We start from the raw sequence: 16,065 nt of genomic DNA on the forward strand, positions 1-16,065 counted from the left end.
CCCCCGTGCGCCCCGTCCCCCCTTACTTGTGGTAATCTCGGACGCAGTAGATCTTGTTCTCGGAGTCCACGGTGAAGGGCACCCCGTCCAAACACTCGTTACAGATGACACAGCGGAAGCAGCCGGGGTGGTAGGACTTCCCGAGCGCCTGCAGGATCTGGGGGGCAGAAGGGAAGAGGCCGGGGCTCAGCGGGGATGATGGGGGATGGGCTGGACAACACACCAAGCCGAGGGACCCTACGCGTGACCACACCGCATGGCGCACGCTCACCCGAGTTCCACTTGGACCGCGGTCAAGAGAAGACAGGCCGGGAAAGGCAAATCTAGGTAACTGTATCAATAGGAGGGAGCCAAACAGGATCTTCTCCTGGACATAACCCTCCAGGGGAAATCTAGAAGGCTCTTTTGCAGTTCTTTGCAGGAAATGATGTGAAGCAGGCGGGGACTACACCAGGCTCTGTCCCAGATTTAGGAAGTGGCCGGTCCATGGCAGGATTCAAGTTAATTCCACATGGAAATGTCAGAGCTCAGAAACCCTCTTCGGTTCTGCCTCGAGGTGCCCTCCCCCTAAGCAGTTTCTCTCCACAGCGTGATAATCCAGAAGCTGTGACTCAACCGCTGATTATTTCAGATCCAAGCTAAAGGAAAGCTTCTCTGTTGCTGTTGTTGTTTTTAAGATTTATTTATTTGAGAGAGAGAGAGGGAGAGAGAGCGCGCGTGCAGCCGCACACCCGTGCACAGGGGGAGAGGGAGAGAATCCTCAAGCAGACTCCCTGCTGAACATGGAGCCCGATGCGGGGCTCGATCTCAGGACCCCGAGATCATGACCTGAGCAGAAATCAGGAGTCAGACGTTTAACCACCTGAGCCACCCTGGCAACCCTGTTGCTGTTTTTAAACACTAAGTAGAGAAAGTCCCACAAACCTCCTTCCTCTTAGTGTCATTTGATCTGGTTGTGACACCGGAGAGGGAACAGGCCTTCCTGGAACGAGGACAGAGCCCGGACACGCAGGGTAGGAGAGAGAAGACATGCAAAAAAAGTCCTTGGTGACGTCAGCGAGTGACCAAGTTACCTCCCTGTGGAACTGCCTACCTCCAACCCCCTTGTTAGGGGACATCCAACCGTTTTCCTATTAAGTCAGTGCATCTCAAGGGTGTGGTCCCTGGACCCGCAGCATCAGCATCACCTGGGAGCTTGCTAAAAAATGTACATTCCCAGGGCCTGTCCCGGATCTCTAGAATCGGAAGCGCTAGGGTCAAGCCCAGCAGTTGGTGTTTTCAAAAAATGATTCCAGTACATGCTAGAATCGAAGAACCACTGTCTGCGTTTGTGCCGGTGTGTGTGACAGCTGCAGGAAGGGTGCGGCCTGCCAGTGCCCCAGGCTTGCTTCTCCCCGTGGTCAAGGCCACACGTCACAGCTGCAGCCACGGAGGCAAGCTGGCGGCTTCGTGTGCTCTCCCAGCTTCCTCCAAAGGCTCAGCTCCGCAGCTCCTCGTTCCCTCTGGTGCGTCACTAACCTTCGAGGGCCCTCTAACCTTCGAAGCCCCTCTCCATTTGCAGGAAGCTGCCAAAAGAGGACAAACAACCAGCTGGGCTTCCAAAGTCCACTTGGCAATGGGGGCCTCAGAATGCATTTTGCTCCCCAGCTAACGCTGTCTTGGCAGAAGAGGGTTCTGTCTTTAAAAGTGGGTGTCACCAGCAGGCAGACACTTGCTACAAGTTTTCAAGTCCTGGAGAAAGACCTGCAAGGACCCAGGTTCGACTTTGCATTATCCTCGTGGGGTAGAGATGGTCTCCAAAGCTTCATTCCTTCCCTTCCTGCACGCAAGGCTGGTCCTCGCTTCAAGAAGTGGAGGACAGTCGCCCCCTCGCTGCCCCGCTGGGTATTGAGAGTGGCCTTGTGATGTTCTGTGATCAACAGAAGGAGGAAGGAATGATGTGGGGAGATTTCGGAGTCAAGGACTTCAGAAAGCCTGGCAGCTTCCCTTCATCTTTGCTGTAGGAAGTCCAAGCGAGGCAACTGAATGAGCCCAGTGGCCACAGGTAGAAAGGCCGGGAGGGGAGAGGCCATGTTGGGCACTCGACTGGGACACCCGCTGAATACCGCTGCATAAGTGACCCCAGCCAATGCCACGTGGAGCAGAAGAATCATCCCGCTGAGCCCTGACTGACAGAGTTCCATGAATCACGATAAAGAAGTCACTGCTGTTTTAAACTACTGCATCTTGGGGGTGGTGTATCAGGCAGCAACAGTGACTGAAATACCCTGAGGCCCAAAGGCTTAGGATACCTGGAAATAAATAATAGCCTATAATCATGTTCATACATATGGACACCACCGACCTCATACGTGGTGGGTTTGTCAGAAGGCCTCCAAAATCGAGGACCGATTCCGCCAAAGAAACGGATCCCTGTGAAGTCTGGCCAGCGTCTGCGGAAGGTAGGGGTGAGGGTGTGTGGCTCCTGCCTGCCTCCCCTGGGGGAGTGGGAGAAGGGTCCTGCTCCCAGGGAGGCCTTGGCTACTAATGAGGACTCGGCCGTCCCAGGGCTGAGCTCCGCGGTGGTGTGTCGGAGCCCAGACGACAGCAGGTTCTCCTGTGGGACAGGGCGGGCTCCGGTTCGCTGCTGGTTTATACGTGTTAGCAAGAAACCAGCAGAAATGAGTGTTTATGTCCAGCGACATGCCGAAGATATTCAAGGCAGCTTTGCTCCTGGATAGCCTCAAACTGGAAACCGCCCAAATCCCCATCAGCAGAGCGACAGATACACAAACTGCTCCGTCCATACAGTGGGATTCCACCCAGCAATGAAAATAAATGAACGACGGACACGGGCAACAACACGGATGAACTTCAGGAACATTTTCTAGGGGCTCCTGGGTGGCTCAGATGGTTAAGCGTCCGACTCTTGATTTTGGCTCAGGTCATGATCTCAGGGTCGTGAGATCGAGCCCCGCATTGGGTTCCACACTGGGCATGGAGCCTGCTTAAGATTTTCTCTCTTCCTCTCCCGCTGCCCCTGCCCACCCCACCCCCGCCCCCCGGCCAAAAAACAACAAAGGGGCTTCTGGGTGGCTCAGTCGGTGAAGCGTCTGCCTTTGGCTCAAGTCATGATTTCAGGGTCCTGGGATCAAGCCTCGTATTGGGCTCCCTTCTCAGTGGGGAGCCTGCTTCTCCCTCTCCCTCTGCCACTCCCCCTGCTTGTGCTCTCTCTCTCTCTCTCTGGCAAATAAATATTAAACAACATTGACAAAAAACATTTTCTAAGTGAGAAAAGGCAGACCCAAAGGACTCTGGACTGTATAATTCCATTTATATGAAGTTCCAGGACCAGGAAAATGAATCTGGGGCAACAGAGCTCAGAACAGAGGGTACCTTTGGAGGAGGGGTTCTGGACTGGGAGGAAGACAAGGAGGAAGTGTCTGGGGTGTGGGATGTGGGAAACACCCACACTTTGACCTGGGTGGGGCTATATGGGTATGAGCATCTGCAAAACCTCATTCACCTGCACACTGGCGATGGACACCCTTTACTCTGGGAGATGTTCCTCAATAAAAAAAGGTAAAAGAAAAAAAAAAAAAGCAATGATCAGCAATTCTGTTCCCCAGAATGGAGTTAATGGGTCACCTTAGAGAGGGATTTACCTCTTTCCAACTAAAAGAACACTGTATAATAATTTCCTTTGACCAGTTTATTAAAGAAATTCTTTTTTTTTAAGATTTTATTTATTTATCTGATAGAGCACAAGCAAGAGGAGCAGCAGGCAGAGGGAGAGGGAGAAGCAGGCTCCGTACTGAGCAGGGAGCCTGACGCGGGGCTCGATCCCAGGGTCCTGGGATCATGACCTGAGCTGAAGGCAGACGCCCAACCGACTGAGCCACCCAGGCGCCCCTATTAAAGAAATAATTCTTAAGGCCTGAGCTCCAGTGTGAACAGTTTGATCCCCGAGACAGACTAAGTATTCTGCATTTGTTACCCTCACAACCTTACCCTTTAAGGAGGCCAGGAAAGAAAAACTGTCCCCACTGAAGAGATAAAGGTACGGAGGCCCAAGACAAGCTCAGAGAGCCAGTGGCTGAGTGAGCCACAGAATGTATAAAACTTGCTTCTTGTTCTGCTGTCTCAGAACTAATAACCGGCCCCCAAAACTCATCTTAGGAAGAGATGGAGGCAGGCAGAACATGGGGCACGAACAACTGTGTTTATCCAACTTTCTGTACCCAACTCCAAGGGGGATGAAGTTCGGCATCTGGCATCTCACCTGGGACACCACAAGGACCACAGAAAATCAGAGGGAAGCCGACGTGACCCAAACAGCCCAGAGAAAAGAGCATCATCAGAAACACAACACTGTGTGGACTACATGATTAAGGACGCTAATCCCAGTAAAAGCCAACAACATGGCTTCTTGTAGAGCAAGCAGCGGCCTTACACAGGTCTTCTCTTAATAAAACCAGATGCAAACACAAATCAAGGTGGGAAACACAGTTTTCAACTGTTAGTTTCCATTTCTGTGAATGCTTCCCCCCTCCCACCATGCCATCATCTTGTTCTGCTGACCCTACTCACCATGTCCATGATCAGATGTCCACAAAGAAAACACCTGTCAGCAGATTGCTGGAACCCAGAGTACTGCAGAGGAGAAAGAGAAGAAAGTTAAAGCCAGGTAGGGCAGATGACCCAGCAGCCACTTGCCCACCAGTCACGAGGGTGACAGGAACTTCTCAGAAAGATGTTCCACTCTATACAGGAATCTGTCGTGTCCCAGAGGACAACACAGTCGTGTGATGAATCATGGAATATCTTCTGCCACAAAGCCGTTACCTGTACCAATACCACTCACTCTAGCAACAGCTGCGTCTGGGTACCCACAACACGTCAGGCTCTGTGTAAGAGGCTGTGCGCAGAAAGACTTTAATCTCTAAGCCAGTGGTTCTCAAAGAGGAGCTCCCTGACATCACCTGGGAACTTGTAAGAAATACAAATTCTTGGGCTCCACCCAAGACCTACTGAATTAGAAACTCTGGGAGGGGACCTGGAAATACGTGTGTCTTCACAAGCCCCTCAGAGTCTGATGCAGGCTCTAATCCTTAAAATCTTAAAAAAAAAAAAAAAAAAAAAGGGAATTGTTTTATTTATTTATTTATTTATTTATTTATTTATTGAAAGAAAGAGCACGACTGGAGGAGAGGGGCAGAGGGAGAAGGAGAAACAGACACCTCTCTGAGCAGAGAGCCCGACACGGGGCTCAATCCCAGGACCCTGGGATCATGACCTGAGCCAAAGGCAGATGCTTAACAGACTGAGCCACCCAGGTGCCCCTCTAATCCTTAAAACAATTCTTAAAACAAGGTACGTATCATACCATTTCTCAGATGAAAACGGGAAGCTCAGAGAGGTTAAAATGACCTTCACAAGGTCACACAGCCTATAAGGCGTAAGGACAGGATTCAAATTCAAGTCTGATTCTGCTTAAAAAGCCAATGGCTTTAGTTTCAAAGAAACTTGGTAAATATTCTCTATCTTCCCTTACCACACACACACACACACACACACACACACACACAGCTGGAGTCTTGAAAGAAATGAAGGACGCTTTTCAGAAAAGCACACACAGGAAAGATACCGCATGCTGGAAGATACTAGAAGTTTAGATACTACAAACACACATGGAGGGGGATGTGATGGAAAGGAAGGTGGGAAAACAGAAAAAGGGAACTTTCTGCAACCCCAAGGGTGACAGTTCATTCTCAGGGTGAGCCAGCCAAACTCCCACCGCCTGCGAAGAACCAAGCTGGGGCACGGACCCGGACCTGGCCAATCAGAGCCCCGCATTCCTCCAGCACCAGTGATTTTGCCCACAGGTGGCCATGTGACCCGACAGAGCCAATGAGACTGGAGGAGCAGGACAGGCGCTGTGCCTCATGGGCACTGAAAGCAAGAGGACACAAACCCCAGAGCGCCCCCGCCCTGTGGCCATCAGTCAGTGCCTGCGGCAGAGGCAGGGCCCCAAACTGAAGACAAGACGACCCTGAGGCCACTGCTGAATGCATTTCCTGTTTGCTTCTGCCAGTTTGGGTCTGCTTGTCTGTTACTGGCAAGCCCGGGTCACAGGGCATCAACCCCAAGCCATCTCCAGGGTCCCCCCTGCCCCGGGGTGACACAGGCTCAGGTCATCTGCCATTTACGGTGCCACTCCACGCTTGGCACTGGGTTAGGGTCTGACGGGGTCAAGGCCAAGAAGCATGTTCTCTCCTCCCTAGGAGCTTACAGTCAGGTGAGGGAGAAAGGCTTGTGGATGGCCACCCTGCCCTGCGCTCCCTGCTCGGCCAGGGAAGCCCAGGTGTGGCCACGGTGCAGAGGAGGGGCGCTCGCTGTCGGGGACAGGAACAAGGCCGTCAGTTATCCGGGCAAAGAAAGGGTGAAGACACTCCAGGCAGGGGAACTGGCCCAAGCTGAGGCACAAAGGCTTGAGGCCGTGCAGGGCTGTAAGCAAGGAGCAGAGCGGGAGAAGCACAAGGCAGGCCCTGACCACAGCTTCTGCACATGCTTTGAACCCTGGAGACGTGGCGCCTGGGTGGGCTGGGTTGACACACAGGGAGTGTGGCTGAGCTACGCTGCCACGGAGAGCTAAGCAGGCCCGGGGAGGCCATGGTGGCGCAAGGATCAATGCTTAGCCACGTTCTGGGAGAAGTGGGGAGGAAGCGGAGGGGTCGAGGGTGAACCCAGGACCCAAGGCAACATGAGGCTTCTGCTTCAGACAAGCGGACTATGAAGGACTGGAGAACAGCCCGGGGCACCGTCCAACGGCCAGTGAGATGTCAGCAGCTGGCCTGAGAGCTCAGTCTGGGAGTCACTGGCATGCGGATGGACTTTGGAGGCATGACGGAGGCTGGATGCCCGCAGAGAGCAGCCAGGATTCGAAGGAACGAAGGCCGGAACCCCAGTCCAGAGGTTTAAGAGAGGGGTGGGGTAGGCAGAATGCAGCAGAACACAAGAGGACAGGCCAAGTGGCCCTCGAGTCCCTTCCAAGCACAAAGCTCTGCGGTTTGTCATTTGCTTTGGGAACAAGGGCCACCCGGTGTCTCTACAGAAGGAAAGCCAGGACCCCCTTCTCCGGCCGCACTCAGCTCCCCGCCGGCACTGGGGATCACGGAGAGAAACCCCACTCTTCTGCCTGGCCCGGGTCTCCCCGCAGGACCCCTGACTCTGGTCAGGACTGCGGGCCGGGGAGGTTTGGGTCACAAACTCACCAAGAAGTCTTCCTCGCAAAACACTTTGCCGTTGACAAAATAAAAGGCTTTTCCTCTCAGCTTCCGGCCTAAGGAAAAAACACAAAGGCAGGGTGAAAAGATGATGTATGCAGTGAAAAAGGAGGAAAGAAAGGCAAAGTGTGTTTAAACAGGAACAAACATGGAAAAAATGCCAACGGTCAGGAACAGGCGTGTGACGTCAGAAAGCTGCTGGTGGGGGCGCCTGGGTGGCACAGCGGTTAAGCGTCTGCCTTCGGCTCAGGGCGTGATCCCTGTGTTCTGGGATCGAGCCCCACATCAGGCTCCTCCGCTGGGAGCCTGCTTCTTCCTCTCCCACTCCCCCTGCTTGTGTTCCCTCTCTCACTGGCTGTCTCTCTCTCTGTCGAATAAATAAATAAAATCTTAATAAAAAAATAAAAAAGAAAGCTGCTGGTGGCCCCTGGTGATGGACAGGTGGAGGCCGGAAGGCCGGGCCCCTGGCGGCTGCTGTGTGGCCGGGGACAGCAGCGCTGCCTTGGGAATCATCCTACGCCCCCTTCTCCCACTTCCTCTCCGCTGAGGGAGAAGCCAGCGAGACGTCTGGGGAGGGGACGGCAGAGGCACCCTCAGTGGGGGCACAACATTCTGTTGTGAAGCGGTTTCCCACAGGTGTTTGGGATGTTACCTCACACGTGTTCTCCAGGGGACACGGGTGACAGCCTATCAGGAAAGTCCTATAAATTGGTCAACTTTATTTTCCTTATTTTCGTGTCTCTTTTCATCTCCACTGCAGAAACTACACACTGTTGGGCGGATAATGATTTTTCTTGTTTTCTCCTGATCTAAACGGGGTGCAGAAGGGTAGGAAAAATTCAAAGCACCCCAGCTCGTAGGTGTAACTTTCGTTTCCATAAAGCTAGGACACTGACAAGAATAGCATACTTTGTCAATGCCCTTGATCCCTTATGAAAAAATATAGAGGGTCGCATGTTCAAGGTTAAGCAGGAGTATCTCTGTGGGAGACCCTGGGTTCATGATTCCACAGCGTTCCCAGATCAGAGAACACTTCCAGCACCAGGCACAACACATATGCAACAGACCACGGGAGTTTCCAAAACAGAATGAATTCTGAACTCTAGTGGAATCGTGCCCCTTGGAGCCGGGGTCCACAACATGAAACCACATTCACCAATGTCACAAACACTAACGGTGCTCGAGACAGAGAAACCCCCCTGATAAACACCAAGTACCCTCGCCCGGGACCCCCCCAGAGCAAGCAAAGAGCACAAGTCGACAGAGAAAAAAAGCCAGGTGACATAGACCTATTGGAGCTTAGAGAGGGCCTGGAAAGCATTGATGCGGAGGAAAAGCCACAAAAAAAGGAAAGGAGTTTAACTACAAAAGCAAGAAGCTTCCAGATGGATGAAAGACCTCAGTGTGAAAAACAAAAGTTATCGTAAGACATTTCGAGCACCTGTCTTTGACTTGGACGTGGCAAAGGATTTCTAGGTGAGATATAAAAGGCACACCTTATAAAGGAAAGGCTGATGAATAGGACATCAAAAATCCAAACTTCTGTTCAACATAAAACAACAAAGTTCAAAAGACAAATCTGTTGAGGGGCGCCTGGGTGGCACAGCGGTTAAGCGTCTGCCTTCGGCTCAGGGCGTGATCCCGGCGTTATGGGATCGAGCCCCACATCAGGCTCCTCTGCTATGAGCCTGCTTCTTCCTCTCCCACTCCCCCTGCTTGTGTTCCCTCTCTCGCTGGCTGTCTCTCTCTCTGTCAAATAAATAAATAAAATCTTTTTTTAAAAAAAAAAAAGACAAATCTGTTGAAAAGCCAAACTGCTCTGAGAAGGGAGGCAGAAGGAGGGGGTCAGGGGCCGGAGGACTGGAGGCCGTGTGGAGAGAACAAGGAGAAAGAAGAGGCAGAAGCATGGAAAGACGAAGGCTCTGGGGCTGACCATTCGCGGTCCTGCCTCTGTACCCCCCTCCCCAGAAAGGCCCTGCCCTTCTCCTGGCTAGCCCAGACCCTTCTTGGTGTCCTGCTTGTTGCTGTGAGACCCACTGCTGTCTTCCTGTCTCCCCAACCCTCTGATCGGTTCCTACAGAACTTTTTAATACTCTGAATACATGCTTCACTCCTTGAGGATTTAACCTAACTTCAGCTCGGCCTCATAGGAGGAGGGCTTGTCAGTGGTCTAACTGAAGGCAGTAAGTGCTGAGTTGAAGAAATAAAAGGAAAGGCAGGCCAGAGATCAGAAACTGGCTACAATATGTATAACGAGGCACGAGTATCTAAAACATAAAGAACACCAACCACCCATCCGACAAAGATAACGCAATGGCAAAAGCGAGCAAAGGATAAGAAGCGAAAATGCAAAAAGAGGAAATCTGTTAAACTCTAGGCAGTAACCATTTTAAAAGATGTTCAATCCTACCAGCAATCAGGATGCGCAAATTAAAACCACAAGGAGGTGCTATCTCATTCCCGGGTGGGCTAAAATCACTAAGCCTGAAAGTACTGTGTCTTGGTGAAGATGTGGGACAAGAGGAAGCCTCTCCTGCTGCTGGTGGGAGTGTCGATGGGCATGAGCACCCTGGGAAGAATCTGGCAAGAGCCCAGAGAGCTGAACCACATACTCCTAGGGATGCCCTTTCAAAAGATCTTCCAATGTGCAGAAGGAGAAGCACGTAAGCTGTTCACTGCGGCACCGCAAAGAAAACCTAGATACCCAGCTGCCTCTTCAACGCTCACCATTGTAGAAAAATGGATAAATACACTGAGGAAGAATTTGCGGTCCTAGTCAATGGATGCAATACTACACAGCAGTCAAAATGCACGAACTAGATTCGTATATATCATCATGAACTGAACCGAACACACTGCTGTGCAAACAAGGAAAATTACGCAATGATCTCTATGTCACATGATAGTATCTATATACGTTAAAGCATGAACAAACACATATGCACACACAAACTAGTACTGTATGTTGTTTACGATAGTAGCATATGTGATAACAGAAGAAAAACTGGGACGGGAAGGATCCATACGCTCAATTCATGACAGCAGCTGTCCTGGGAAGGGGAACCAGGACGATTCCAATTTATCTGTAATACTCTACTTCTTTTATCAGAAACAAGCTAAAAGGACAACAGACAAAAATGTCCATGCATTCTGGGTGGTAGGTAAACAAAAGTTATTTCCTACTGTACTTTGCTGTAGTTTGAAACTATACATAAACACACACACACACACACACACACACACACACAGAGACACCCCTTCTTTAGGTGAGATACTATAAACCAAAGGCAAATGACAAACCAGAGAAAACATCTGCACTTGAGGACAAAAAAAAACTTAACCTACCATAATATGCAAATAGCTCAATTAACAGTCCATTTAGAAAAATAGGCAAAGCGGGGTGCCTCCAGCTCAGGTCCTGGGATTGAGCCCCGCATCGAGCTCCATGTCATATCCATAGTATGGGTAGTCTGCTTGTCCCTCTCCTTTTGTCCCCCCCGCCCCTCGTGCTCACCGTCTCTTTCAAATAAATAAATAAAATCTTAAAAAAAAAAAAGGCAAAGAATGGGGAAAAAATGAATAAGTATGAATGAGCAACAAATATAAAAGAAAAAATTCAACTTCTCTCATGATTAAAAAAAATTGCAAATTACAATAACATACTCTGCTCTGTCAGACTGGCAGAGGTTAAAAATACCACTGAGCGTTGGTAATGACACTGAAAACGCTCTTCACTCTGTGAGGGATAGCAGAAGTTGGAACAAGCTTATAAGAGAAAATTTGGCATCAAATATCAATGGGATTTAGAAAGTTCAGATTATTTTGACTCAGAAATTCTACTGCAGGAATTTATTCTAAGGAAATAATCAGAGTTGGACTGTTTCAAGGCTCTTCATCTCAACATTATTTAAAACAGCTTAGGGGAGCCTGGGTGGCTCAGTTGGTTAAGTGTCAGACTCTTGAATTCGGCCCAGGTCATGATCTCAGGGTCATGAGATTTAGCCCTGCGTCGGGCTCCACATTCACCGGGGAGTCTGGTTGAGGTTCTCTGTCTCCCTCTCTCTCTGCCCCTCCCTCTGCTTGTGCGTGCACACTTTCCTTCTAAATAAAATCTTCAAAAAACATTTAGAAGATGAAAAAATAAAATAGCTTTAAAAATGAGCATTAAGCAAATATCTAATTCCTGTTAAATAGCATTATATAGCTATATATGTACATATATATATATAAAACACTTACACTATTATGCAGCCATAACAAAAGATTATCTTCAACAACAGACTTGACAACACGGAGAGATATTTAAAATACCTTAAAAGGTGGTATAAAAGCATGTCTGTGTGTGTGTACAGACATGGAAACACATGCTCACACACCTATATGACCACAAAATTACGTGTATGTTCATACACACCAGATGTACACCAAATGTTAATAGTCATTATCTCTGAGTATAGAAAATGGGTGATTTTCAGTTTTTTTCCTGCAATGAGTATATATTATTTTCATAGCCTGAAACAAATTAGACTAGGGTGAGGGAGTGTGGAAAGAGCCATGGGGCATATGCTAGAAGTCTACAATGCAGGTCTGTAGCTCTTCTCTCCTGTCCTTCCCTCAAAGTTAGTTACACTCACTTCTGGAAGGTTCTAGAACCCTCGAAAGCATGTCCTGATTCTGCAAAACTAGGGTAACAAGAAAGAGTGCTTATAACTAAATGATTTCAGGGTTCACTAACAGAACCCCCCTTTACAGCCATGGAAGTTCATTTATAATTATTTCACTTACTTGGAACTTGCCCCTCTACAAAAATATTCCAGAGACTCAAAGTTTTACAAAGGAAAATGAGAACTAACTACAGTATCCTCTCTCCACTTTTTGTCCCCATCAGGCACCTGGGTGAGAGTCTCCAGGCCCTCCCCGGGCAGCCAAGGCGACAGGAAGGACACAAATAGCCCACCACGAAGGAAAACGACGCCCACACTGTCTGACCGCAAGGAAAACCTAAGCCCAGCCTGGGAGTGGGGCTGGCTTGTTTTGCTGCGTTCCGGGAGGAAAGGAGGCGAGGCTGCAGGTCCCGCAGTGGCCACTGGCGAGAGCGAGGGGGCCATCTGGAAACAGCACAGGACTTCCTAGACAGAGATGAGGTTTCTGTTCCAATGCAGAGAACATCGAGCTCTGGTTCCAGGAATGGGGTCCGGGAAGTTCCAAGGAATCTAAGCTGGGAATTAACTTTGTTTTAATAGAGGGCATATTACCTCTGTTCCAGAAATCATAGAGGGCGATTATTAAACATGCCGGAGCGCCGAGCGCTCTAGTGTTCTAAAGAACACAAATCAAACAAGAGCTTTTTCACTTATAACATCAACGAAGATTTTTTTAAAGGATCACAGTCATTTATGACTGCCATCCTGGCATATTTCTGTAAGCTACTGATGAGAGTGTAAAATGAGAAACTCTCCCTGGAGAGGAAACTTTAAAAATGTTTATCTCTGGGGGCGCCTGGGTGGTGCAGTCGTTAAGCGCCTGCCTTCGGCTTAGGGCGTGATCCCGGGGTCCTGGGATCGAGCCCCACATCAGGCTCCTCTGCTGGGAAGCCTGCTTCTTCCTCTCCCACTCCCCCTGCTTGTGTTCCCTCTCTCACTGGCTGTCTCTCTCTCTGTCAAATAAATAAATAAAATCTTTAAAAAATAAAAAAAAATGTTTATCTCTGACTGGGTGCAGCTCTCTGGGACTTAGCTTAAGGAAAGAATCGGAAATGTGAATACATATAGGTCCACATTGGAAGCCTCAGGAGAAATGATCACGGAAAACAGAGTACATCTAAAGAACCAAATATTATGTGGCTGTTTAAAGGACCATTCAAATAAGTGTCTTAGTGAGACTGGCGAATGCTTATACTATAGACGGTGACTCAAAATACATTAGCAAATGAAAAATGCGAGCTGGACAACTGTGCAATTCCATCTCAGTAACTTACACACACACACACACACACACACACACACACACACACTGATACACAAAGGAGAGAAAACCCTGGAATGCTGCATGCCGAACCTGACAGTGCTTGGCACTGGTAGATGGTATTACTGGGACACTGCATTGCCAACAGGGCTATTTCACCGTATCTAGTACTGTGTAGCCCTGGTAGGTTGTATTAAAGGGAATGCCTCTTACTACGTGATGCATTTCGATATGTAACATTTTTTTCCTACCATTAGGGACACTTGTAGACGGTATTAGAATTTCACTCTCTGCTTTCATACACTTATATTAAATTTTTCTAGAATTATAGATTTAATCATTTGAAAAACAATGCTTTTGTTCTTTGAAAGATTTTTAGTCATTTACTTATTCTGAGAGAGAGGGTGCGCCTGAGGGCGGGGAGGGGCCGAGCAGGAGCGAGAGGGAGAAAGGGAAAGAATCTCAAGAAGACTCCGCACTGAGCCTGGAGCTGCATGCAGGGCTCTACCTGGGGCTCGAGTCCACGACCCTGGAGACCAAGATCTGAATGGAAACCAAGAGTCAGAGGCTCAACCGACTGAGCCATTCAGGTGCCCCTCGTTTGTTCTTTTTTTAAATAGGCTCCACGCCCAACATGGGGCTTGAACTCCCGACCCTGAGATTAAGAGTTGCATGCTCTACCCACTGAGCCAGCCAAGAGCCACCAATACTTTAAATTTTAAAAGAAAACCCTTATGTAATAATATGAAAATAATAAAGCAAGATCTAAAAACTCTGTATTTCAACTATGTAAAGAAGAAATTCAAAGGAAACAAAATGACTGGGAAAAAGAAATCTGCCCAAGAGTGACAGTGCCCCTGGTGGACATATCTGGTATCTGCATGATTGTGGAGAGGGGGACCTTGTCGGCTAATCGTGTGCTCCTTGATTCTTTCCTACACTTCCCCAAACTTTTACTAATGAGCAGGTAGGACGTTAATCGTCCCCTAAAAAACTGCCCAGCTGGCTAGACAAATCCTGTTAGTCCCCAGAGCTGAGACATCCCATGTCCAGACCCCAGAGGCCAAAGGAAGGGCTTAAAGGCTGCATCTGCTTTTCCTTTATTCCAAAATAATAATAATAATAATAATAATAATAATAAATAATAATATATGATATATAATATCATATTATAACTTATATCATATATAATATATGATATATATCATTATATATATGATATATCATATATTATATGATGTAAATTATATATTGTATATATTATATATAATAATATTATGATATGATATTATATTATTATTATTATTATTATTAAGGACTCCCCCATAGGGAAAGGGTGGGGCCGTAAGTGTGCTCTGAAGGACTAAACTCCACTTTTTTACCTCAGTTTTAAAAGACCATCTAAGTTGAGAAACTAGATGCCACACCAAATTAGTTTGTATTTTATCAGTAGGAGAAAAAAACTAAACCCTAACATCAGTTGATTGCCTTCCAGATCTCGGTACTGTGCTTACGACTTTCCTATATTAACAAGCCTAAAAATGCTTAGTGTTGTCACACGTTACGGCACCATCAGGCCTCCTTTCTGGCTTTGTCCCACCCCACGCCTTTTACAGGCAAGTCCACGGATCACTCCCTGTCACTCACTGGAGGTTTTTGGTTTCAGCAGTTGTGGAAACGGTTCACCCAAGAATGAGGCAGAACTAAACCACATCACATGACAAATATCACGGAGCAGTGCACGGACGTGGGAATTAACGATCCTTGGGAATTGCTGGAAAGGACACCCCAGGATTGCTCCCACTTTCTGGGTTTCCTTTTCTCTTCATAAAACCATGACACCGATGGGATGAATGTCACCTCCATTTCGCACATTCAGAGGCTCGGAGTAGTAAGTGGGCAGGGCGGGAACCCGGGTTTGTGTGACCCTGAAGCACATGCCTGTCCCACTGCGCCACGAGACCGCCCACACGATTAAATGCCTGGGAGTGCACGCCTACACGTGGAATCCACTTACTCTCTTCCTCCCAGGGAACGGAGAAAGGAGTTTTCATTTTTTTAACGTTTATTTATTCAAGCAATCTCGACACCCAATGTGGGACTCGAACTCACAACCCTGAGATCAAGAGCTGCACACTCTACAGACTGAACCAGCCAGGGACCCTGAGGCTTCTCGTCTTCGAAAGCAGGAAGGCAGAGGGCAAGTATTCTTGAGATGGAATCACTCCAGTTCTGGCCAATGACACAGACCCCAACTAACCCAGAAATTCCTAGAATCCCGGCCACCGTCCATGCAGGTGCAGGATCCAGAAACCGGAACAGTCCTCACGGACACATACGCTAGAGCAGCCAACCACCACTAGGTGGCACCAAACCATAGCCCAGACCAGGACAGGTTGGAGCCACACAAGCCACTGAGCAGGTCAGGCTGGCTGATGGAGGCGGCTGGCTCGGGTCATATCACTCGCTAACCCTGCAACAAGGTGACCTCGCACCTAAGGCACTTTAATGCCCACCTACCGCGTTATGCAAAACCTAAATCCGTCCGGCCCAACTGCCCATGGTGGCTAGAAGAGTTGGGATTTGAACCCAGCTCTCTGGCACGAAGTCAGCACTCTTCCCCCCACGCTATACCCTCTTTGTCCCCCCCAAGGAGTAGCTTTCAGACTAGGGGTGGGGGGATGGATTTCCTGGCCCTCCCCATCAAACCTCCTCCCCACTCTGCAGAACCACCTGGTGGGTTTGTTAAAGTCCAGGCTGCTGGGCCCCATCCCCGAGACTCTGATCACTAGTAGGTCTGGGGGGGGCCTGAGACCCTGCCCTTTCCAGGCAATGC

General features: G+C 48.8%; 1 protein-coding gene across 2 annotated transcripts in view; it reads right to left on the minus strand.

The window, feature by feature from the left end:
* Window positions 1–16,065, minus strand: part of LIMD1 (LIM domain containing 1) — a 67,924-nt gene that overhangs the window by 6,405 nt on the left and 45,454 nt on the right. For both annotated transcript variants that reach the window (XM_008704151.2, XM_040628935.1), the window contains 3 exons: window positions 7,254–7,321; window positions 4,570–4,632; window positions 27–157 (listed from right to left, as the gene is read on the minus strand). In XM_008704151.2, coding sequence (XP_008702373.2) covers window positions 27–157; window positions 4,570–4,632; window positions 7,254–7,321 — 262 coding nt within the window. The remainder of the gene's footprint in view (window positions 1–26; window positions 158–4,569; window positions 4,633–7,253; window positions 7,322–16,065) is intronic.

This window comes from Ursus maritimus, unplaced genomic scaffold, assembly GCF_017311325.1.
Source record: "Ursus maritimus isolate PB19 unplaced genomic scaffold, ASM1731132v1 scaffold_14, whole genome shotgun sequence".
In the NCBI taxonomy this organism is placed as follows: domain Eukaryota; kingdom Metazoa; phylum Chordata; class Mammalia; order Carnivora; family Ursidae; genus Ursus; species Ursus maritimus.